We start from the raw sequence: 20,379 nt of genomic DNA, 5'->3' as shown, positions 1-20,379 counted from the left end.
TGAGGCTCTGGATTTTCTGATCCAGGTTGTAAAAAAAAATCACTTTCTGATGAGAAGTAATTTATAAACTGGGAGAGTTGTAGAAGTGGTGCATTTAACCTTCCTTTATTTTCTCTGTCTTGCTCTGTTTTTCTCATTCTCGCTCTTGTCAGAATGCAGTAAAACATAGATTTATATTCAATAAATTGAAGCTCAGAATTTGACTCCCAATATTCTAAGACAGTTCTCAGAAGCTATGAGTGCTCCAAAAGTTTTACATTTAAGAAAAGAAGGGAATTATGAAATATATGTTTGGATAGTAACTATATTAACAATGTTTAATTTTAATTAAATGCAAATGGAATCCAATCAATTATCGTTTTTATTCTGTTTTTTTTTTTAACTTTTCAGTGCCTAGCTTCAAGTTTGCAGTTCTAAAGCTGAGCATGATCCTCTGACAGGAAATATTTACACACTGCTGCATTAGGCATAGATAAATCTATTCCTTTCATTTATATTCGTAATATACATGAAAAGCCAGTGGAATTTCAAATAATCATTGCAGGAGGGCAGCCATGTTAGTTTATTGTAACCTCAAATTAAGAGGACTTTGATAACCTCTTCAGATTAACACGTTACATTAAAAGACACAAGTTTTTGTGAGCTACAGCTCATATTATTGCTGTATCGAATGAAGTGATCATTGAAAGTTTACAGCATGTCTTTTAATATATAATGGTAGAAAAAAGTGCTATTGGACTCTCTCTGCTTTTTGCATAATAGTGGCTCCCCAAAATTAGCTTGGAAAAAAATTCAAATGCCGTGATGTATGCACACCTACAAAGATCAGAATCCTGCAAACCATGGTATTCTCTGGGATAATCCATGAAAGTGGAAGTTGGACTTGAAAGAAGCAGGATAGGAATATCTATGCCTTTGAACTTTGGTGTTGGAGAAGACTCCCAACAATACCATGGACAACCAAAAATATAGAGCAATGTATCATTGAACGGATAAGCCCAGAGTTCTCATTCGAAGCATAAATAACCAGGCTAAAATTATTTGACCATGGACACATTATGAAATCTAGCTCTCTGGAGAGGGATTTAATACTGAGCAAGTGGAAGGAAAGAGAAGAAGAGGATGACCAGCTACAAGATAGATGGACTCAGTTACAGGCAACAAGTGTACCAGGGAAATGATGGGAGACTTGAAGGAACAGGTTAGGGATAGATCTTGAAGAAAGCCTACCTGTATTGGCACTTGGAGAGGGGTGGGTTGCTGCTGGTTTTACTACCGGTTCGCTACCTGCGCGCAACGTGCGTGCACAAGATGAGAATCGGGAGCAACTCACCCCCAACATTGGAGTTGAAAATGACTTGGCTTTTCACATAAACAATCCATCAATCAAAAGTAGCTTCCTTGCAAAACATTTTCTTATAAATAAATAATAATAATAAATATTTATTTCTTAGCCGCACCCTCTCCCGAAGGACTCGGGGCGGCGTACAATGAAACATATGAAATAAATATGTGGACAAAACAAACATATAACAGAGACATATACCGAGACATACACAAGGAGGAGGTCGGCTGATGAATAAAAAACAATTAGAATACAGTGATTAAAAAACCCCTAAATAATTAAATATAATTAAAATACCCAATTAAAAACCCGTCAGGAGCGATATGGTTAGATCAAAGTTGAGCCAGGCCAGCTACTTGGAATAGGTGGGTCTTAAGCTTAATACGAAAGGAGCGGAGGTCAGAGGTATTCCTAATATCTGGAGGGAGGTCATTCCACAGGGCTGGGCCCGCCACAGAGAAGGCTCTACTCCTAGGCGCCGCCCCCCGACACTGTCTAGTATGTAGTCCATCATGATTCTTGCAGGAACAGATTCTCTGGGCCTTCTCAAGAAACTGCCAAATTGACAGTTATGAATTTTTATTTTTATTTTGGAAATGTCATTCCTCAAGCAGAGGATCATTTCAGATATGATAGCAGAATCCTGCGTTACTTTCACCAAATTGCACGCCTTCTCAGCAATTAGTCTTATACAAATTTCTCAAGAGACGAGTGTGACTTTATATATACTGTATGTATGTATGTGTGTGTGTATATATATATATGTGTGTGTGTGTGTGTGTGTGTTGTATTTGTACTGATAAATAAATAAAGGGAGACTAGGATAGATCTATTTCGAGCTAATTAGCTCTCATCAGCTAGCCATACCCTTACTGGGATTAGAACCCAGGCTGTATATATCTTAGGCAGGAGTCTTAACCACTAAGCCACGGGTTCTCTTCCTTATCAGTTGAGCCAGGGAAATAAGTATATATTTGTGTTACAACCCCTGGTATGCCTAAATATGGGAGGAAGGTCACACTCCCTCATTCTGTCCTTCGGCTTCATCACAGAAGACCATGCAGGCAGAAAACCATATTTTTATTTTTAATGTTGCCTTTTATATTTGTGTTGTATTTGTACTGATAAATAAATAAAGGGAGACTAGGATAGATCTATTTCGAGCTAATTAGCTCTCATCAGCTAGCCATACCCTTACTGGGATTAGAACCCAGGCTGTATATATCTTAGGCAGGAGTCTTAACCACTAAGCCACGGGTTCTCTTCCTTATCAGTTGAGCCAGGGAAATAAGTATATATTTGTGTTACAACCCCTGGTATGCCTAAATATGGGAGGAAGGTCACACTCCCTCATTCTGTCCTTCGGCTTCATCACAGAAGACCATGCAGGCAGAAAACCATATTTTTATTTTTAATGTTGCCTTTTATATTTGTGTTGTATTTGTACTGATAAATAAATAAAGGGAGACTAGGGTAGATCTATTTCGAGCTAATTAGCTCTCATCAGCTAGCCATACCCTTACTGGGATTAGAACCCAGGCTGTATATATCTTAGGCAGGAGTCTTAACCACTAAGCCACGGGTTCTCTTCCTTATCAGTTGAGCCAGGGAAATAAGTATATATTTGTGTTACAACCCCTGGTATGCCTAAATATATATATCCCTGTGCATTGCTATTAAATGATTTCTTGGAAGAGTTGCAATATGAGGGCTTTTTAAAAAGCGTGTATGCATTTATTAGCTATCTCTGGTATTTTATTATCATCCTTTATTAGCAATCATTCTTATTTAATTAACTATCTCTATTGTTTTTATCATTTTATCAATTGTAGGTAAGTTTTTTGTTTGCAATAACTTTCTTTTCCACTGTTATGCTTCTTTGTGCTATTAGAAGACTTTGAATTGCTTGATTTTGGTAAAATATCACTATTAATCTTCCAAAACAGGCAATTTCACATCAAGAAATGTAGCTGTTTCTACTTCAACAATATATATTTTTGTTTCTTAAAAGGGTAGCAGAGGTGAGCCAGGTCCTGCTGGTCCTCCAGGGTCACCAGGTAAAACGGTAAGCGGGCAGTCTTGACTTCCATCACTTTAGTTTGCTTGGTCAAGGGTTTGCGGTCACCAGGTCATTCACTCGGGCAATGAAAAGATGAAATGTGAATAGGGACCATTGTCCACTTCATTCATTTTTCAGCTCCTGACTCAATTGCATCATTATTTGAACTTCCTAAAAAAAAATCTACTTTTTTAAAACTAACATTTAGTATTGGAAGCTCCTTCACTCCTTACAGGGTGAAGTTAGATTTTAATATCCTTATACCTTTATAAGGAACAGGAATGCCAAAAGGCTACCTCCCTCTTCCCCCTCCTTTTTTGCTAGTAGTTACCCGGCATGAATACCTTCTTTGAAAGGCTTCATATTTCATTTGTGCGGTTTCTGCTAGAAGGCCAGTTTCCATATTCAGGCTCTGAAAGAATTCTCTGTTAGAAGGGAATGCACCATAGGCTCGGTGGGTTGTGGCATTCCCCCGAACCCATAAAGGCCCCATTGTTTTAGCAGATTGATAAAATCAAGAAGGTGCTTTTCCCCTAAAACAGCTAATCATAACAAAGCAATTTATTCATTTATTTATAACATTTATATAGCCACCCATATTCTAACCAACTCTGGGTGGCTTCAGAGTTCAACATAGTCTCCTGTTTTGAATGAGATGCATAGCCAGCTGTGAGTAAGGTCTAACCCAGAGACTGGTGGTCTATCTCAACTCTCCCTTTTCTCCAGTGCAAAAGTGCTCTAAAGCCCTGCCATCTCTGATTGTTTTCACAGGGTGCAGGAGGAGACATTGGACTGCCAGGTTTACCTGGGCCGCCGGGACTGCCTGGTCCTAAAGGCAACAGGGTAAGGAGATGCAGGTCAGAAGATGCTGCTCACTTGACTCTGGTCAACATCTTTTCACAAAACGGAAGTTGTTTGCCTTGTGCCAAATTTAAATCCACGGAAAGTAGAAAAACGGAAGGTTATGAAATCATCATGTCAAGTTTCCTCTCCAGTGTTCTTTGAGAGTTATTGTACTGTACAATTAAAAGATTTCTTCCTCTTTAATTTTTCCCTCTATTTCTCCTTTGCTAAATATTGACAGAACAATTCATCTTGCTGTTATAGCAAGAGTCCTTAGTGTAATCTTTTCAATAAGAGAAATAAGCCAAATATAGCATTTGTTTGTTCTCACTCTGTGTCCTTCATAAAGTACTGACTGCTTGAGCCAAATTTTGTTGAAGTCCATCCCATCCTCTTCTGTAATAATTTCAAACCACAGTTAATCCTTTGTCCCACCTTGCAATTCTTTGTTTCCTGTACTCTGTATGACTAGAACCTCTATTGTTGCTAAAGCTATTCAGGTAATTTTGTGTGGAATTTATCTTTCTTTCCATGTTTCTAGAGGTGAGCTTTCTGATTCTGAAGCTCTTAGCCAGTAACATCTGCAGAGGGGCTGTGGGGGAGTCAGAGTAATCTAAATAATGTTGCAGCACCTTGGGGGATGCCCCACCGATTTTCTATGTGTGCTGTGACATCACACAAATGCCCCCAAAGTTGGTGCTGTTATACTGCAGTGCTACTTCCACCATTCTGAGGAAAGCAGTGACAGTGATAGGTGCTGATAGCAGAGCTTAGAACAGGGGTGTCAAACTCAAGGCCTTCAGGACGGATCCAGCCTAGGGGGTGCTTAGATCTTGCCTGTGGGGAAGCGAAGGAAATAGCGAAGGAATGGCCTGTGGTGCCTCTGCCAGCAAAAATGGGCTCCCGAGCTCCATTTTCACTGGCAGAAGGTTGCAGGGGGCCATACCAGCCGAAAACAGAGAGCAGGAGCCCATTTTCGCTAATAGAGTGCTCGGGCCACCACAGGCGTCCCTGAAACAACTGACATCAAGCTGGCCGTGGCCACACTGGCCCCACCCACCCTGGTCTCCCGAGGTGAAACACAACTCAATGCAGCCCTCATGAAATCGAGTTTGACATCCCTGGAAATTAAAAGAGGAAATGATGAATGAAAAGAGAAAAGCTCAATTGAAAAATATATTGAGACATTTATACAGGATTATTTTTTAAAAAAACTTTAAATGTGCCCTACATAGAAAACAAAAATTAGTTGCAGCACAAGTGATTACCGTGTTGCTATAATGATTATCACTGGAATCTAGACTCTAGGGTTCTCCAATCTTGGCAACTTTAAGCCTGGCGGACTTTAACTCCCAGAATTCCCCAGCCAGCAAAGCTGGTAGTTGAAATCCTCCAGGCTTAAAGTTGCCAAGGTTGGAGGCCAGAGGTGATATTCAGCAGGTTCTGACCAGTCCTGGAAAACCAGTAGTGGAAATTTTGAGTAATTCAGAGAACCTGTAAATACCACCTCTGACTGGCCCCACCCCATCTGTTCTCTGCATCCCAAGTCTTAGCTAACTGGGAGGAAATGGGGATTTTGCAGTAACCTTCCCCTGGAGTGGGGAGGGAATGGAGATTTTACACTATCCTTCCCCTGCCACACCCACCAAACATGCTAAGCCCCCCAAGCCACACCCACAGAACCGGTAGTAAAAATTTTGAATCCCACCACTGTTGGAGACCCCTGGTCTAGACCAGTGATGGGTTTCTAATGTTTTTCCTACTGGTTTGCTCGTGCGTGCCTCCCGCCGCCGCTACTACCGGTTCGCTCGATCTGGGCTGAACCGGCAGCAACCCACCTCTCGTCTAGACCACTGATTCTCTGCAAATGCAGTCATTTCAAACTGCATGACATTCCTGGAGATAATTTTTCCTCTACACCAGTTGAAGTGGGCAGTTCCAGATGCCTGAATGAACCCACCTTTGGAACTGCCTCAAACGTTGAACTGAATGGGGATCTTGCTTTCACATGAATTTTCATTCCAGTGGATACGAGAGTGTAAGCATGTGGATGTGGATTAAGATGATAAAATGCTAAGTATTCATAGAGCATGTTTTTATGTTTAATTAATATTCCATTCATATTTTAAGATGTGGTAGCAGAGCACTCTAGAAGTCAAATCATACATTTTCACTTTCTAAATACAGACCTGACTCATTGTTTAATTATTAGGCCATATTTATATGACTTTGCATTTTTCATTTGTATTTAGGGTTCAGCTGGTGGGCGAGGGCCAAAAGGAGAACAAGTGAGTATATAAACTTGCACAATCCATTTATTTTCCAACCTTGCCAAAACCTCTGGAAAGTATACGGTGCATATTTACAATCTAGGCTTGTCTGTCTTTTTATATCACAGGGACTTGCTGGGGGAGAAGGAGAGTCTGGACAAAGAGGCGACCTTGTAAGACTCAATGTGTTCACTCTTTTCAATAGGAAATATTCAGACTTAAAATACAAAAAAAACCCTATTGTATCTTTTAGTGTGACTAAATAGTTCAAGGAAATTGTTCTTGCAAACACTGCAGATTTAATAAAGGAAGCCTTTAGTAATGTAGCAAAATGTTAGGAAGGGATTTGCAATTCATAGAACACGCCAGATGCAATAAAGTCACAAAGCTGCCTATTTCCACATTTATTATTTATTCAATTGATATAGTTGCGTAATCGCAAATGACCAGATAGGGCCTCCAAAAAGGATTAAAGACACATCATCATGATAAATAATGGACGCAAATGCCATCTGACTAGGTTATGGTAGTCTTCCCGGAAAAAAACCAGGCCAATAACCCTCTCCAAATCAAGAAACATGAGCTGGGTTCTTAGTTCTTCTTGCCCCGTGACAAAGTCTTTGCTGAACTTGATGACAGTCTGAGAACCACTATCAATAACGTATCTCTTCCCTACCCGGCAATGATTGGCTGATTTGGTCCCCAAAGCAGCACCTCATTTACTTACGAGAGTTGGTTAGCTGGAGCTTCTCCCCAAGTGAGAGCTTGAAAAGAAATTTCCCTCTTTTAAAAATAAATGCATGAATCAGATTGGCAGCCCTCAAGGCCAAGGGAATCTTCATTGCTTTATTCTCAGGTGCTATTCCATGTTTCTTTTATAAGACCTCCCACTGAATATGATCATTCCTGAACTTTCACTCATCAATGGCTGTCCTACTTGAGGATTCTGGGCCACAAAAACCTAGACAGCGCTAAGATTGGGCAAGACATGTATGAACTGCACTAGCTGTTTCTGATACAAAAACTTATTAGGTTTCATATTTTTAATGGTTGCAAAGATAACCTCGAGGCCAAGAATGCCCCAAATAAAAATACCATGAATTTGACATATAAACTTTTTTATATAGCGAAAACTCATCCAAGGCCCAACTCAACACTCCAACTTTAAAATGTATATTCTGTTGCGGAGTTTGCGGTTATTGCTTTCCATCCTTTTGAAGCATCCCTCTAAGAATTCTCCTTTCCTGTAATTATGGTAATACCTGTATACACTGTATATGTAGAAAGAATAATATGATATTGATTATATGTAAAACTGCACTTATCTATGCCAACCTGACACCATTCATCTTGCTTTGTTAGGGTGACGCAGGTTTGCCAGGCCCTAAAGGATCTGTAAGTATGATGAACTACAGGGTTACTGAAAATCCAAAACATAATAAATCAGCAGAATGTGGTAAAAAAAAAAAAGGGTAGCTGTTTGCTTTCACAAATATGTTAAAATATTCAGTTCCCCAAGGAAAGAAGCTAAGATGAAATGATCCATCCATTTTCTCCTTTTAAAACTGTGGATTATTCTCTGGAGACTTTTCTTTTTTCAAAAGTGAGAAATGTAACTTTTCCTAATGTGTAGAATGGAGGAGGAGCGAGCATGTAAAAATGAGGTTGGTAAACAATAAAAGTATATAAAAATTCTGGGAAAGAAATGAAGGATTTAGAACTAAGTATTAGCAAAGCAGTACCTGCCAAGTCAATTTCTATATAGCATGTATCCAGATCTACACACCTTCTAGAGCCAGAGCATCACTGCTATAAGGCTTAAACCCTTGGCATCCTTAACTGCAGTTCAGATTTCTACATAACCATGTAGTCCAATTGCATTGCAAATCAGGATGCACCATCTGATCTACTTTAGAAGTTATTTTAAAATTGTGGCTACCAGCACGCAAAAAGAAGCAAAGGGAAATGTACTGATTATATATATATATTATATATAATATATAATATATATATAATCAGACATATATATGACACACACACACACACACACATATATATGTTTTTATAGATTTTCATGGGTGTAGGTATGCTGGTTTTGTTGTATTCGGGTCTTTTCCCGTGTAGGATTGAGATTGTCTTTGCAACGTGGGCTTGGGCTTAAAATGGGAATGGAGCTGCCGTCTTTCTGTATTTACAGGATTTACAGATTTACAGAAAGACGGCAGCTCCGTTCCCATTTTAAGGCCAAGCCCGAAGATGGCAGGTGAGATCTTGCCGAAACGTTGCAAAGACAATCTCAATCCTACACGGGAAAAGACCCGAATACAACAAAACCAGCATATATATATATATATATATATATATATATATATATATATATATATATATATATATATATATATATATATATATATATATATATATATATATATATATATATATATATATATATATATATATATATATATATATATATATATATATATATATATATATATATATATATATATATATATATATATATATATATATATATATATATATATATATATATATATATATATATATATATATATATATATATATATATATATATATACATACATACACACACACACACACACACACACACACACACACACACACACACATACTCAAGTTGGTTCCTGTTACTTACATTGCCTTCCACTTTTGCAAATTATCAGCTCATTTCAATCTGTGGAAGGTGCGAAATTGAACTCCCTCTTACTTCCATGGTAAAATTCTGCTATAGAGTGCGTTATTTTGTGTGTTGAATTAAACATGAAAAGATGCTGAAAGTTCTTTTTTTAGATAAACTCAAGGGGTTCACAGTTCTCGTGATGTGTGGCAACATATGTCAGTGGTGTCTGGAGTGGGAGAGCATTTGTTGACTCGGTGGTGTTTGGACTGGAATATTATAATTAATGACCTTTAAACAAATTGGAATATGAAAAGTTAATCATCCACCTCATCTGAAAGCCATTAGGCCTGGTTGTCCTGGTGAGGACTAATGGAGAAATATTGTTATATACTATAAAGTGTTATGTGTTATTACTTACATGAAGGGAAGAAAAATGGTGAAGGCGGCAAGAGAAATGCCATTTGTTCATATGTGATTAAGCAGATATGATGATCTGAAGGGTGAAAATGTGCCCTGGATGGTTTAGAAAGGGAAAAGAGGCTTTGAAATGTATTTCTGTGAATGGCAGAGGACTACAGTAACCATTCAAGCTTAATAGAGTTTGAGTACTAGAGGACTATATTGAATTTCTGAAATACACAATGTAACGTTTTAGTGGAATTGAGTTACATTTTGAAAAACAATACTCTCCTACATGCTGCAATTACAGCTCTCACCGAATAGTCTCATTGTAACAGTTCTCTGTATAATCATTCCAAGGGGCTTTCTTTTCATCTGTGTATACGACTCAATGAGACATTTCTTCTGTGTTGGTTGCAACCATTTATTACATTTTCCTTTCTTTTCCTTTCCTTCCTCCTTCCTTTTCCTTTCTTCCATTCTTCCATCCATCTTTCCTCTGCAGCTTGCAACAATACCATCCTAATTTTCTGTTTCTCCAAGAAGAGAAATAGCTCGCCACCATCCCAAATGCTTGTACGACCAAATTCTATGTTAGCTAATATTTCTTTCCTTGGCAGTGATATTTATAGAACACAAAAGTGACGAGCTTAAACGCCCTTGTAATTTATAGCCTTCTGGTGGTTAAGCTGTTTTTAAATATTTAATATATTCATAGGATTTGTGCAAAGACAGGAGTTTGAAATTGCTTCGGGGATTCATATTGCTTAAATAATGTTTTGCTGCACAGGTGCCTGTGGGGACAAGGGAAATCAAATGCTACTTGCTATGCGGAAGCTTGTTTTCTGGTTGAAGAGAAGAACCTGGCCTCTATCAAAATAATAATAATTTTAAAAAACCTCACTGAAATGTAAGGTGCCACATCAGATTTCCAGGTTATTTCTCCCTCCTAGGACTTCTTTGTAGAATTTCAGATCAAAAGTAATGTGAAATGTTATGATGTCATACAGGGGTGGGTTCCGTCTGCCGCAACTGCCGGTTTGCTCAGAGATGCGCTGTGCATACGCTTGATGTGCGCTGTGCAACAAAATTGCTCTGCACATGTGCAAAGGGCAAAAACAAGGCACCACCAAGATAACCGGTTCGGAGGCATGGCAGGCCTGGGTCGCTGCCGATTCCAGGCCGCCAAGTTACTACCGGTTCGCGCGAACCGGTAGGAACCCACCTCTGGTGTCATAATAGCCAGAGGTGGGCAGCACATGAATTAACAACCGGTTCACCCAGCCCAAAATATGTGAGAGTGTGTGTGCACATGCTCACTTTGCTCGTGTGTGCGCCATCCATACATGTGCTTGGCCTTCCTTGCATGTGCTTCACTTGCGTGTGTGCCTTGCACACATGTGTGCGGCATAAAAAACAAGGCTAAATAGGACAGTATAGATCTGGGGCAGGTGGGCAGGACCATCCCACCTGCAGGTCACAACTACCAGCTTGCCCGAACTGGTCCAATTCGGCGGCAGTCCACCACTGATATAGCATCTTAGAAAAGGGTATATAATCATTGATAGTGGAAATCCACACGTCTGGGAATCATACCTATGGATTCACTGGAATGCCCTGTGCCTTGCAGGAGATAAAAGAAGACAGCATTCATTGTCTGTTTATTGAACAACCTTCTCTTTTACCAAGCTCACGTTATCATTTAACAAGGTGTCAAGAAAGTTAAGATAAATGCCACGAAGGAGGAACCAGAGTCCTGGCATTATAAACTTTGAATTATGAAAAAAAGTTGTTCCTACAAGAAACGAATCTGCTGTTTACTTCTTGCCCTCTTCTTTGTTAGGATGGCAATCTTGGTGAACCTGGCTCACGTGGGCCAGAGGGAAACCGTGGCCTGTCTGGCATAGAAGGATTCCGCGGGCCTCCCGGCCCCCGTGGTTTGCAAGGGGAACAAGGGGCCCAGGGGCTGCCTGGCAGTCAGGGACCAGCGGTGAGTAACAGTCACTTTTTATAATATGAGTGTTGGCCTCGCAAGTGCAATGCCATTCTTAGAAGAATAGATGCGGGAAGAAGAATGTATTTCGTACTGCTTGGCTTGCTAGCATGGCTCTCCAGTGATGAATTAAGAAGGATCTTTTCGGTCACGACACTTGATTGGCTTTGCGTGGAGTGCTTTGAGTGGAACACTAGTGCTGTCCTAGCTGAAACAGCACATTACACAATGCAAGAGGGATGAAGACCTCCTTTTTTGCCCAAAACCTTAATGGGGCGCAGAGATTGTTACTCCCAGACACCTTCTGCATCCTGGGCAAGGGGTTACGACAAACACGGCCGATACATTTCAAGACCTTGAAGAAAAAGTCTGGAAGGGAAACAATTGGCTGGGTCTCCGGATGGATCTCAAGGCTCATAAAGGGCTTGTGCTTTCCACGGAGCTTGAGGGTGACTCTCCCCACCTCTCCAGGGAAACCTGACCTGCCCCAGTGGGAGCCCCAATTGAGAGCCTATATTTCTAATAGGTTCCTTGTGAATCTATTAGTGTCCTGGATCCTCCACAATATCTAAGATGCCAGCCTTAATACTACTCTTTCAGCTGAGTTTACCCACAGCAGCATAGAGTTTTAGAAAACAATTGGAACTACTAATGAAATACATATTCAATAAATTTGTGCAGGCAGCAGCAAAGAGCAGGTAGAACTAAACCATAGGGTGAACAGGGCAGGCAATCCACCTTTGAGAATTAATCCTAGGCTGGGAGTAATACAACTCCAATTGAAAAGGTCCTACTTCAGTCTAGGACTGTGATGGCGAACCTATGGCACGCGAACCTATAGCACGCAGACCCCTCTCTTCTGGCACACACACTGTCACTCCAGGTCAGATCTCCATGGCGTTTCTTTCGTGAGCTTCTTTTTCCCTGCAAACGACAAAACAGAAGTTCTCGAAAGAAAAAAGATCTTCTTTCTGCCGGTGTTGGGATTCTCCGCTTCCTGTCGGCCAGCTGGTCTTTGGGTCTCTGCTGCACATGTGCACATGTCCATGAACATGCGTCCATATCCATACATGGACACTTCTGCACCAGTGGTGGGTTGCAAATATTTTTATTGCAGGTTTGGGTGCATTCTTGTGCCCGTGCAAAGCTTCTGCACATGCGCAGAAGCATCCAGGTGGGAGGGCAGGGGCTTACGCAGCCACTACCACCAGTTCAGCTGAACTGGACCGAATTGGGAGCAACCTACCAATAGTCTGTGCATGCCAATGCATGCGCACCAGAGGTGGATTGCTGCCAGTTTGGCCTGGATCGGCCGAACCGACAGTAGCGGTGGCGGGAGGCTCCGTTCCCCCACCCGGATGATTCTGAGCATGGACAGAAGTGTCATGCGTGCGGGGGAGCCCGCCCAAACTGGTAGTAACAAAATTGGCAACCCACCACTGATGCACACATGCATGTCTGCGCATGCCCACGTTTGCATGTGTGCACCTTTCAGTTTGGGCATGTGCGCATGTGCAGTTTGGGCACTCGGTGCCTAAAAGGTTCGCCATCCCTGGTCTAGGAAGTGCAGAGTCATTGCACTTATTTTCATTGGAAAAAATAACTGTTCCTCAACCACTATGCTTTTCGGTTTTCAAATTGTCCCTTTTTGACATTTACCCTTGAAGGGGCTTTTTTGGTAATATGAGCTACTTGGATTTGTGTGATAATGAACTTGAACCTGCAGTAGGCAAAGGGAGCAATAAGAACTCTTGGCAACTCTCAAGCAAGAGGCTGAATTGGGGTAGCAGAGTTTTCTACTCGAGTGGTGTGCCTGACTCTATGGCAGTGGTTCTCAACCTGTGGGTCGGGACCCCTTTGGGGGTCGAACGACCCTTTCACAGGGGTCACCTAAGACCATCGGAAACACATATTTTCAAAAAAATATGGAAAACATAAAATAATGTTATGGTTGGGGGTCACTACAACATGAGGAACTATATTAAAGTGCATTAGGAAGGTTGAACTGCATTAGGAAGGTTGAGACCCACTGCTCTATGGTGAATCCCTTCTTGCCTCTGTTCTCATGCCCCACAAACTCAGCTCCCATCTTCTTCTGCTTATCTTCTTTTTGAAGTAAGGGGTTAGGAAGCGGCATAAAGGACTCCCTGGCATCCTATAGTTGGGATCTTAATGCATGTTCTGGCCTATATTCTTATTCTTGGCTTTCTGCTCCTTGTATTATTGGAATTGCTTCAATCTGCAGGTTTGAAAATATGCTTGCAGCTGCAGAATTGTTCCCTTTACTGCTCATATTCCCATCTACTCCATCCTCACACAATCACTATGTTATTTTAATGTTGTATTTCTTTCAGGGCAGAGAGCCGACTGATTTGCATATTAAACAGGTTTGCATGAGAGTAATACAAGGTAAATAAAAACACTCTTAATATATTTTTAAGGTTGCTCATGAGTATATTTTCGTGTACATAGTTAACGCTACAATATGATGTGCCTATGTTTTGTTTTGCCCGCTCTTGCATTCATTTTCACCCAGCATTGTCTTGTGCTAATTTTTGAACTCCAGTGGGAGTTACTAACTATAACAGCTGAAGTGCAGGATCTGGGTTTGAAAACTCAGATTCAAGGTCTCTTACTCTATCATGATTCGAATCCAATCATACTCTCACACAACCCAAGATATTTCACAGGCCTATTGTGTAGATAAAGCAGCAATGTATGTTTTACCCCACCAGGTACTATAGAGGTCTCAAGGATAAGGCGAAAAATAAATAACGTAATAAATGAAATTAATTCCAAACTCAACTAATCCACATTTATTAGGCATATTTACAATTTTGTAATAATCGTGAACTTTCAATTTCTCCAGAATGCCTTTTTAGGTATGTTCTTCCACGCTCATGGAAAATCAGGACTCAGAGAAAGGACTATTTTTAAAAAATAAGTGTGACTGGTTTATAACAATGCCAGTACAAAGTTTCACTTTTAGATGGAACGTGAGAGAGCTTTTTAGATGTCACGAGGTCTAATCCATACTACCAGCACATACAGCATATGCTTTTCTAAGTTTGCTGGGAAGATAATAAAAATGATAATCTCTTTAAAAAGAAAACCCTAAATGCAGCCTTATCTATGTACATCTCTTGTAACACATTGAACCTTACTTGGTGAGGGAGCAGCAAGCAAGTGATCAAGGCGCTAAACTATTTACACCATTGAAGACAATTTTGGCATCAGAATTACGATTTTTTGCAGAGATGTAGTTTTTAAAAGTGGGTCAATCACAGCAATTCATTTCTTAAGAGAAAATTAAACTCTTCTCCAAGAAACTCATATCTAAACTTCTAGATCTCTCTCTCTCTCTCTCTCTCTCTCTCTCTCTCTCCCTCCCTCCCTCCCTCTCCCTCTTCCTCTCCCTCCCTCCCTCCCTCTCTCTCTCCCTCCCTCTCCCTCCCTCCCTCCCTCCCTCTCCCTCTCTGCCTCCCTGCCTCCCTCACACACACATAGATATTCTCCATGGAAATTTTCTTCATGGAAAATAGGTTTTGTGATTGGTTTTTTTTTTTTAAAAAAAAACCTAATAGGATTATATTTGGAACTGCTAAATAATCATTCATTCTTTCTTGCTATAATGGGTGTCAGATCACTGAAAAAAGGATGCGGCATATCCATTGCCTCCAAATATTTGCAAATCCAACCCCAAAATCTCTAGGGAGGCTAAGAAAAACCTCTAATCTAGCAGTCAAACCTAGATAGCTTAGTGATCTGTTTTTCAGGAGGTTTTCTGCGTTTGCAAGACAAATCGATCGGTTCAACCTTAGGACCTTAGCACAGGGAATAAGGTTATTCCAGTAAACAGGAATATGTGTTAAATAAAAGATCTTCCTTCCCCCCCCAGTCCTACTGATATTACTCATCTACAGGCATTAATCATAAATAATGTTAACTCATTGCTTTTACCTAGTGTTGTAGACTGACCTCTTCCCTCCCTGCTGAGGGAGAAGGGACCATGAAGCTTTGCCCTTCTAGGATCCCAGTTTCTGAAGTGGGAATTCAGCTGTTCTAAATAAGGCCCGCTCTGAAGGGAAGCCTTAATCTCACTCTCACAGCAAATCTCTTCAAATCTGACTTCTTTCCACATGAACAATCAGCAATAATCCATATACCATCAACCAGTTTATAACAATAGCAAATTTCATAGTAATAGATTATCTATCATAAACTTAGGAAACTTGTATACCGATGGTTTCCACCATTTTGAAATCAGATGTGGAGTTTTGCAATTCCCAAAATACAGGGAGCCATGCTGGTGAATTGATCAGAATGCAGAATTGCAGGCTAACTCTGCCCACATCCAGGAATTCGATCCTGACTGGTTCAAGGTTGATTTAGCCTTCCACCCTTCCAGTTGTCAGTAAAATCACTACCTAAATTGTTGGGGGCAATATGCTGACATTGTAAACTGCTCAGAGAGTGCTGGTATATAAGTCTAAAGTGTTACTACTATTGCTATTAAAAAAACCTGAGCTAATTTATCTCTAGCTCAGCTTTCTCTTCTAACATCCAGAGATTTGAAACAGTCCATGTAGCTCTTCTCAACCGTCAGCTCAAAAGGACTGACAGAGATATCCCCTTTCCCCCCTTTTTAAGCAGGAGAGGAGCCTGATGCCAAATATTAGGCTGTTCGGTTTTCTTCATTTCTTTTTCTTCTCTTTTTGTGAGTTTTTATTTTGCCACAACACTTGCAGCGATTCACACTAGGGCAGTAAATGAAAGGCATAGTTTGCCTCATGAATCATGAAAGGAAGATACGTTTGTAGCTTGTTCGCCAACGGCTTAAGAGAGAAGGCAGAGGGGAGAAGGAGACGGTGTGGAAGTGGTCTGCATAAACTTCAACAGTTCAATCTTTTCATTGAGCAGAACAATTGGTGCAGATGGCTGCTAGTCTTCGGAGGCCTGAATTTGGTGCTCCTGGCATCCCAGGCCCACCTGGCCCACCTGGCTCCCCGGGACTTCCAGGAGACAGTGGATTCCCGGGACAGGCTGGATCCCGTGGATTGCCTGGTCTTAAAGGCCCTCCTGGTGACATTGGTCCGAAAGGTCCCAAAGGTGAGAAATTCAGAATATTGCTTTGTGCATCAGATATATTATATTATTATTATTATTATTATTATTATTATTATTATTATTATTATTATTATTATTATTATTATTATTGCATCAACAGAAGTGTATCACAGCGGCCAGTTGTTTCACCGGATTTGGCATTAATTACTAGTCGGGCCCCACCCAGGGGCCTAGGACGTCGTAACGTATTTTCGTAATATGTGTGCAGATCCAAGCAGTGCGGCCTTTTGCATTTGACTGGTGGTGATTTTGTCAATTTTTAACTGTTTTAAATGTAATTCCAGTGCTTTTGGAATAGCACCCAGTGTGCCGATTACCACTGGAATTACCACTGCTGGTTTGTGCCATAATAGTTGGATTTCGATTTTTAAGTCCTGGTATTTCGCGATTTTTTCATATTCCTTCTCGGCGACCCTGCTATCACCTGGTATTGCGATGTCTATGATTGTAACCTTATTTTTCTCAACCAGTGTGATGTCTGGTGTATTATGCGCCAGTATTTTATTCGTTTGTATGCGAAAATCCCACAAGATCTTGACCATCTGACTCTCGGCGACTTTTTCAGGCTTATGTTCCCACCAGTTTGCTGCTGTTTTAATATTATAATTTTTGCACAAATTCCAGTGGATCATTTGTGCCACTGAATTGTGCCGCATTTTATAGTCAGTCTGCGCGATTTTTTTACAGCAGCTGAGTATGTGGTCAACAGTTTCATCAACTTCTTTGCAGAGTCTGCATTTGGCATCATCAGAGGATTTTTCGATTTTGGCCTTAATGGCATTTGTTCGGATAGCTTGTTCTTGCGCAGCCAGGATTAGTGACTCTGTTTCTTTCTTTAATGTACCTGTTGTTAACCATAACCAAGTTTTTTTACTGTCCACTTTATCTTTTATTTTTTCCAGAAATTGACCATGTAATGCTTTGTTCTGCCAACTCTCCATTCTTGATTTTATCACATCTTTTCTGTATTCTTGTTTCGTCTGTTGGGCCTTCAATAAATTTTTGTTCTTTACTTCGATTAATAGATGTTCTTCACTTTCTTTTAAATAATCAGCCAGTGCATGTTTTTCTTCTTCAACTATTTGCTTCACTTGTAATAATCCTCTGCCACCTGATTTTCGGGGCAGGTATAGTCTATCAGTGTCACCACGTGGATGTAAACTGTAGTGCATTGTCATTAGTTTCCTGGGTTTTCGGTCCAAAATGTCCAAATCAGTTTGTGTCCAGTTAACTATACCAGCTGTGTATCTTATAACTGGTATTGCCCAGGTATTTATGGCCTTGATTGCATTTCCACCATTTAATTTAGATTTCAAAATTTTCCTAACTCTGTTGGTGTACTCTCTCCTGACAATAGTTTTTACTTCTCCATGTTTGATGTTATCCAACTGCAAAATGCCTAAGTATTTGTAGGCTTCATTTTCATTGCATTTAATTAGTTGGCCATTGGGCATTTCAATTCCCTCACATGTAGTGATTTTGCCCCTTTTTATGGATACAGTGGCACATTTTTCCATGCCAAACTGCATTGAAATATCGGTGCTGAATACTCGGACTGTGTTTGTCAGTGATTGGATTTCTATTTCTGACTTTCCATAGAGTTTCAAATCATTCATATATAATAAATGTGAAATTTTTTCAGCTTCTTTGGCTGTTTGGTAGCCTAATTTCATTTTTTTTAAGATTACTGATAGTGGGATCATTGCGATGATGAAGAGAAGAGGTGAAAGTGAATCACCCTGGAAAATTCCTCGCTTGATATTGACCATTCCGTAGTTCTCATTCCCTACTGCCAACTCAGTTCTCCATTTTTTCATCGCCTTTTCAGTGAAGGATGTAATATTTTTACTAATGCCAGTTGTTTCTAAGCATTTTATGATCCAACTATGTGGCAATGAGTCGAATGCTTTTTTATAATCAATCCAGACCATATTCAAGTTCGTTTTTCTTTTCTTACAATTTTCTAATATCATTTTATCAATTAGGAGCTGATCTTTTGTGCCCCTACTCCTTCTTTTGTTGCCTTTTTGCTCTACTGGCAAGATGTTGTTTGTTTCCAAATAATCCATAATGTTATCTGCAATAATGCCTGTGAGTAATTTAAAGGTTGTTGGCAAGCATGTTATTGGTCTGTAGTTTTCAGGTATTGTTCCTTTAGTTGCATCTTTCTGAATCAAGTATGTTTTTCCAGTTGTCAACCATTCATCAATTTGACCATTTTGTAAAATTTCATTCAGTTGCCTGGCCAACTTTGCATGTAAACTGGTCAGATATTTGAGCCAGAAACCATGTAATTGGTCATTTCCAGGTGATGTCCAATTCTTTACTTTTTTTACTCGATTCTTGACCATCTCAGTTGTTATTTCTAATACTTGCATTTGTTTATTACCAATGCTTTCTTCAAAGTCATGTATCCACTTTGCTTCCTTATTGTAGTCCTTTGCATTTTCCCACAATTCTTTCCAGAATTCAACTGTGGCCTGCTTTTCTGGTTTTTGACTTTTGGTGCCACCATTCACATTAAGACTTTGATAAAAATGCCGTTGGTCTGATCGAAATTGCTGATTTTGTTTATACTGGATGATTTGTGCCTTTATTATTAATAATAAATAATAATAATATTTAATATTATTTATATTATTAATAAATTATTATTATTATTATTATTATTATTATTATTATTATTATTATTATTATTATATTGTTGTTATTGTTATTAACTTTATTCATTAAACATGAAACTCAGTCAACTGAACATTCAAAAATGTGTCACAAATACCATTGACTGGTGCTGATGGTTGATACCAGCGCCCTAGGTATCAACCAAATACCTTCTTAAGATGTATGATGTTCTGAGTAGCACAGTTTTTGCAGTTCCGCTGGTGTTATTGCAGGAAGCTGCAATTTCTTGATGTGTTTTATAAAATTCTTGGATATGGTACTAAGTGCTCCAATGACAATGGGTACCAGTGGTTTTTCTATTTTTTTAATTATTGTGATTATGATTGTGATTATTATTATTATTATTATTATTATTATTATTATTATTATTACTTGTTTATTATATTTTATTGAATCCAGTTATTTGATTCTCCATTAAATGCACGAACCTAGATTCAGCTTTATTCATTTTTCTGGGTTTAGCTGAAGGGAAGAGTTTGAAGAAGGCAACTTGGTAAGCACTACATTGTGATGCAAATGTCTTTTCTAGGGACCTGCAATCCTAATGCATTTCCAAAGGGCAAAGTTTGCATCATAATGCAAGTATCTGCCATCTTGGTTGTTTTCACAACCTCCTCCCTCCAAATATATACTAGTACTGGGATTGCATGAAGTATGAGAAATGGTGTTTTTTTTTTTTTTACATTTAACTTGAGGAAGGAATATGAGGTAATTTTAAAAATTTATAGTTACTTCAGTATTGTTAGTTCTGGACTCATGACTCTTCCAATAAAAAAGAATATTTGTTCCAATAAGAAAAGGGCTCAGGGATGGAATGAGAGGCCCTTGGTGTAATCTGAACTTGGTTGTTTTCTTGCAGATGTTTCATTGCCCAAACTATGGTAGGTCACATAATCAGTGCTCATCATCAGTGTTACTCTTATCTACTTTGGGTAACGAGACATCTGCAAGAAAACAACCAAGTTCAGAGGGCACCAAGGACTCTTTATGACTATGTGT

The 20,379-nt window shown here is 39.6% G+C and overlaps 1 protein-coding gene across 1 annotated transcript in view; it reads left to right on the top strand.

Moving 5' to 3' along the window:
- COL9A1 (collagen type IX alpha 1 chain) overlaps positions 1-20,379 on the top strand; it is a 91,989-nt gene that overhangs the window by 61,892 nt on the left and 9,718 nt on the right. Inside the window, exons 29-36 of the mRNA XM_081941995.1 lie at positions 3,357-3,410; positions 4,176-4,247; positions 6,500-6,535; positions 6,646-6,690; positions 7,880-7,912; positions 11,422-11,568; positions 13,926-13,980; positions 16,492-16,680. Of these exons, the coding sequence (XP_081798121.1) occupies positions 3,357-3,410; positions 4,176-4,247; positions 6,500-6,535; positions 6,646-6,690; positions 7,880-7,912; positions 11,422-11,568; positions 13,926-13,980; positions 16,492-16,680 (631 nt within the window). The remainder of the gene's footprint in view (positions 1-3,356; positions 3,411-4,175; positions 4,248-6,499; positions 6,536-6,645; positions 6,691-7,879; positions 7,913-11,421; positions 11,569-13,925; positions 13,981-16,491; positions 16,681-20,379) is intronic.

This window comes from Natrix helvetica, assembly GCF_964273705.1.
Source record: "Natrix helvetica genome assembly, chromosome: 2".
In the NCBI taxonomy this organism is placed as follows: Eukaryota; Metazoa; Chordata; class Lepidosauria; order Squamata; family Natricidae; genus Natrix; species Natrix helvetica.
This window is presented reverse-complemented; position numbering and strand designations above follow the sequence as displayed.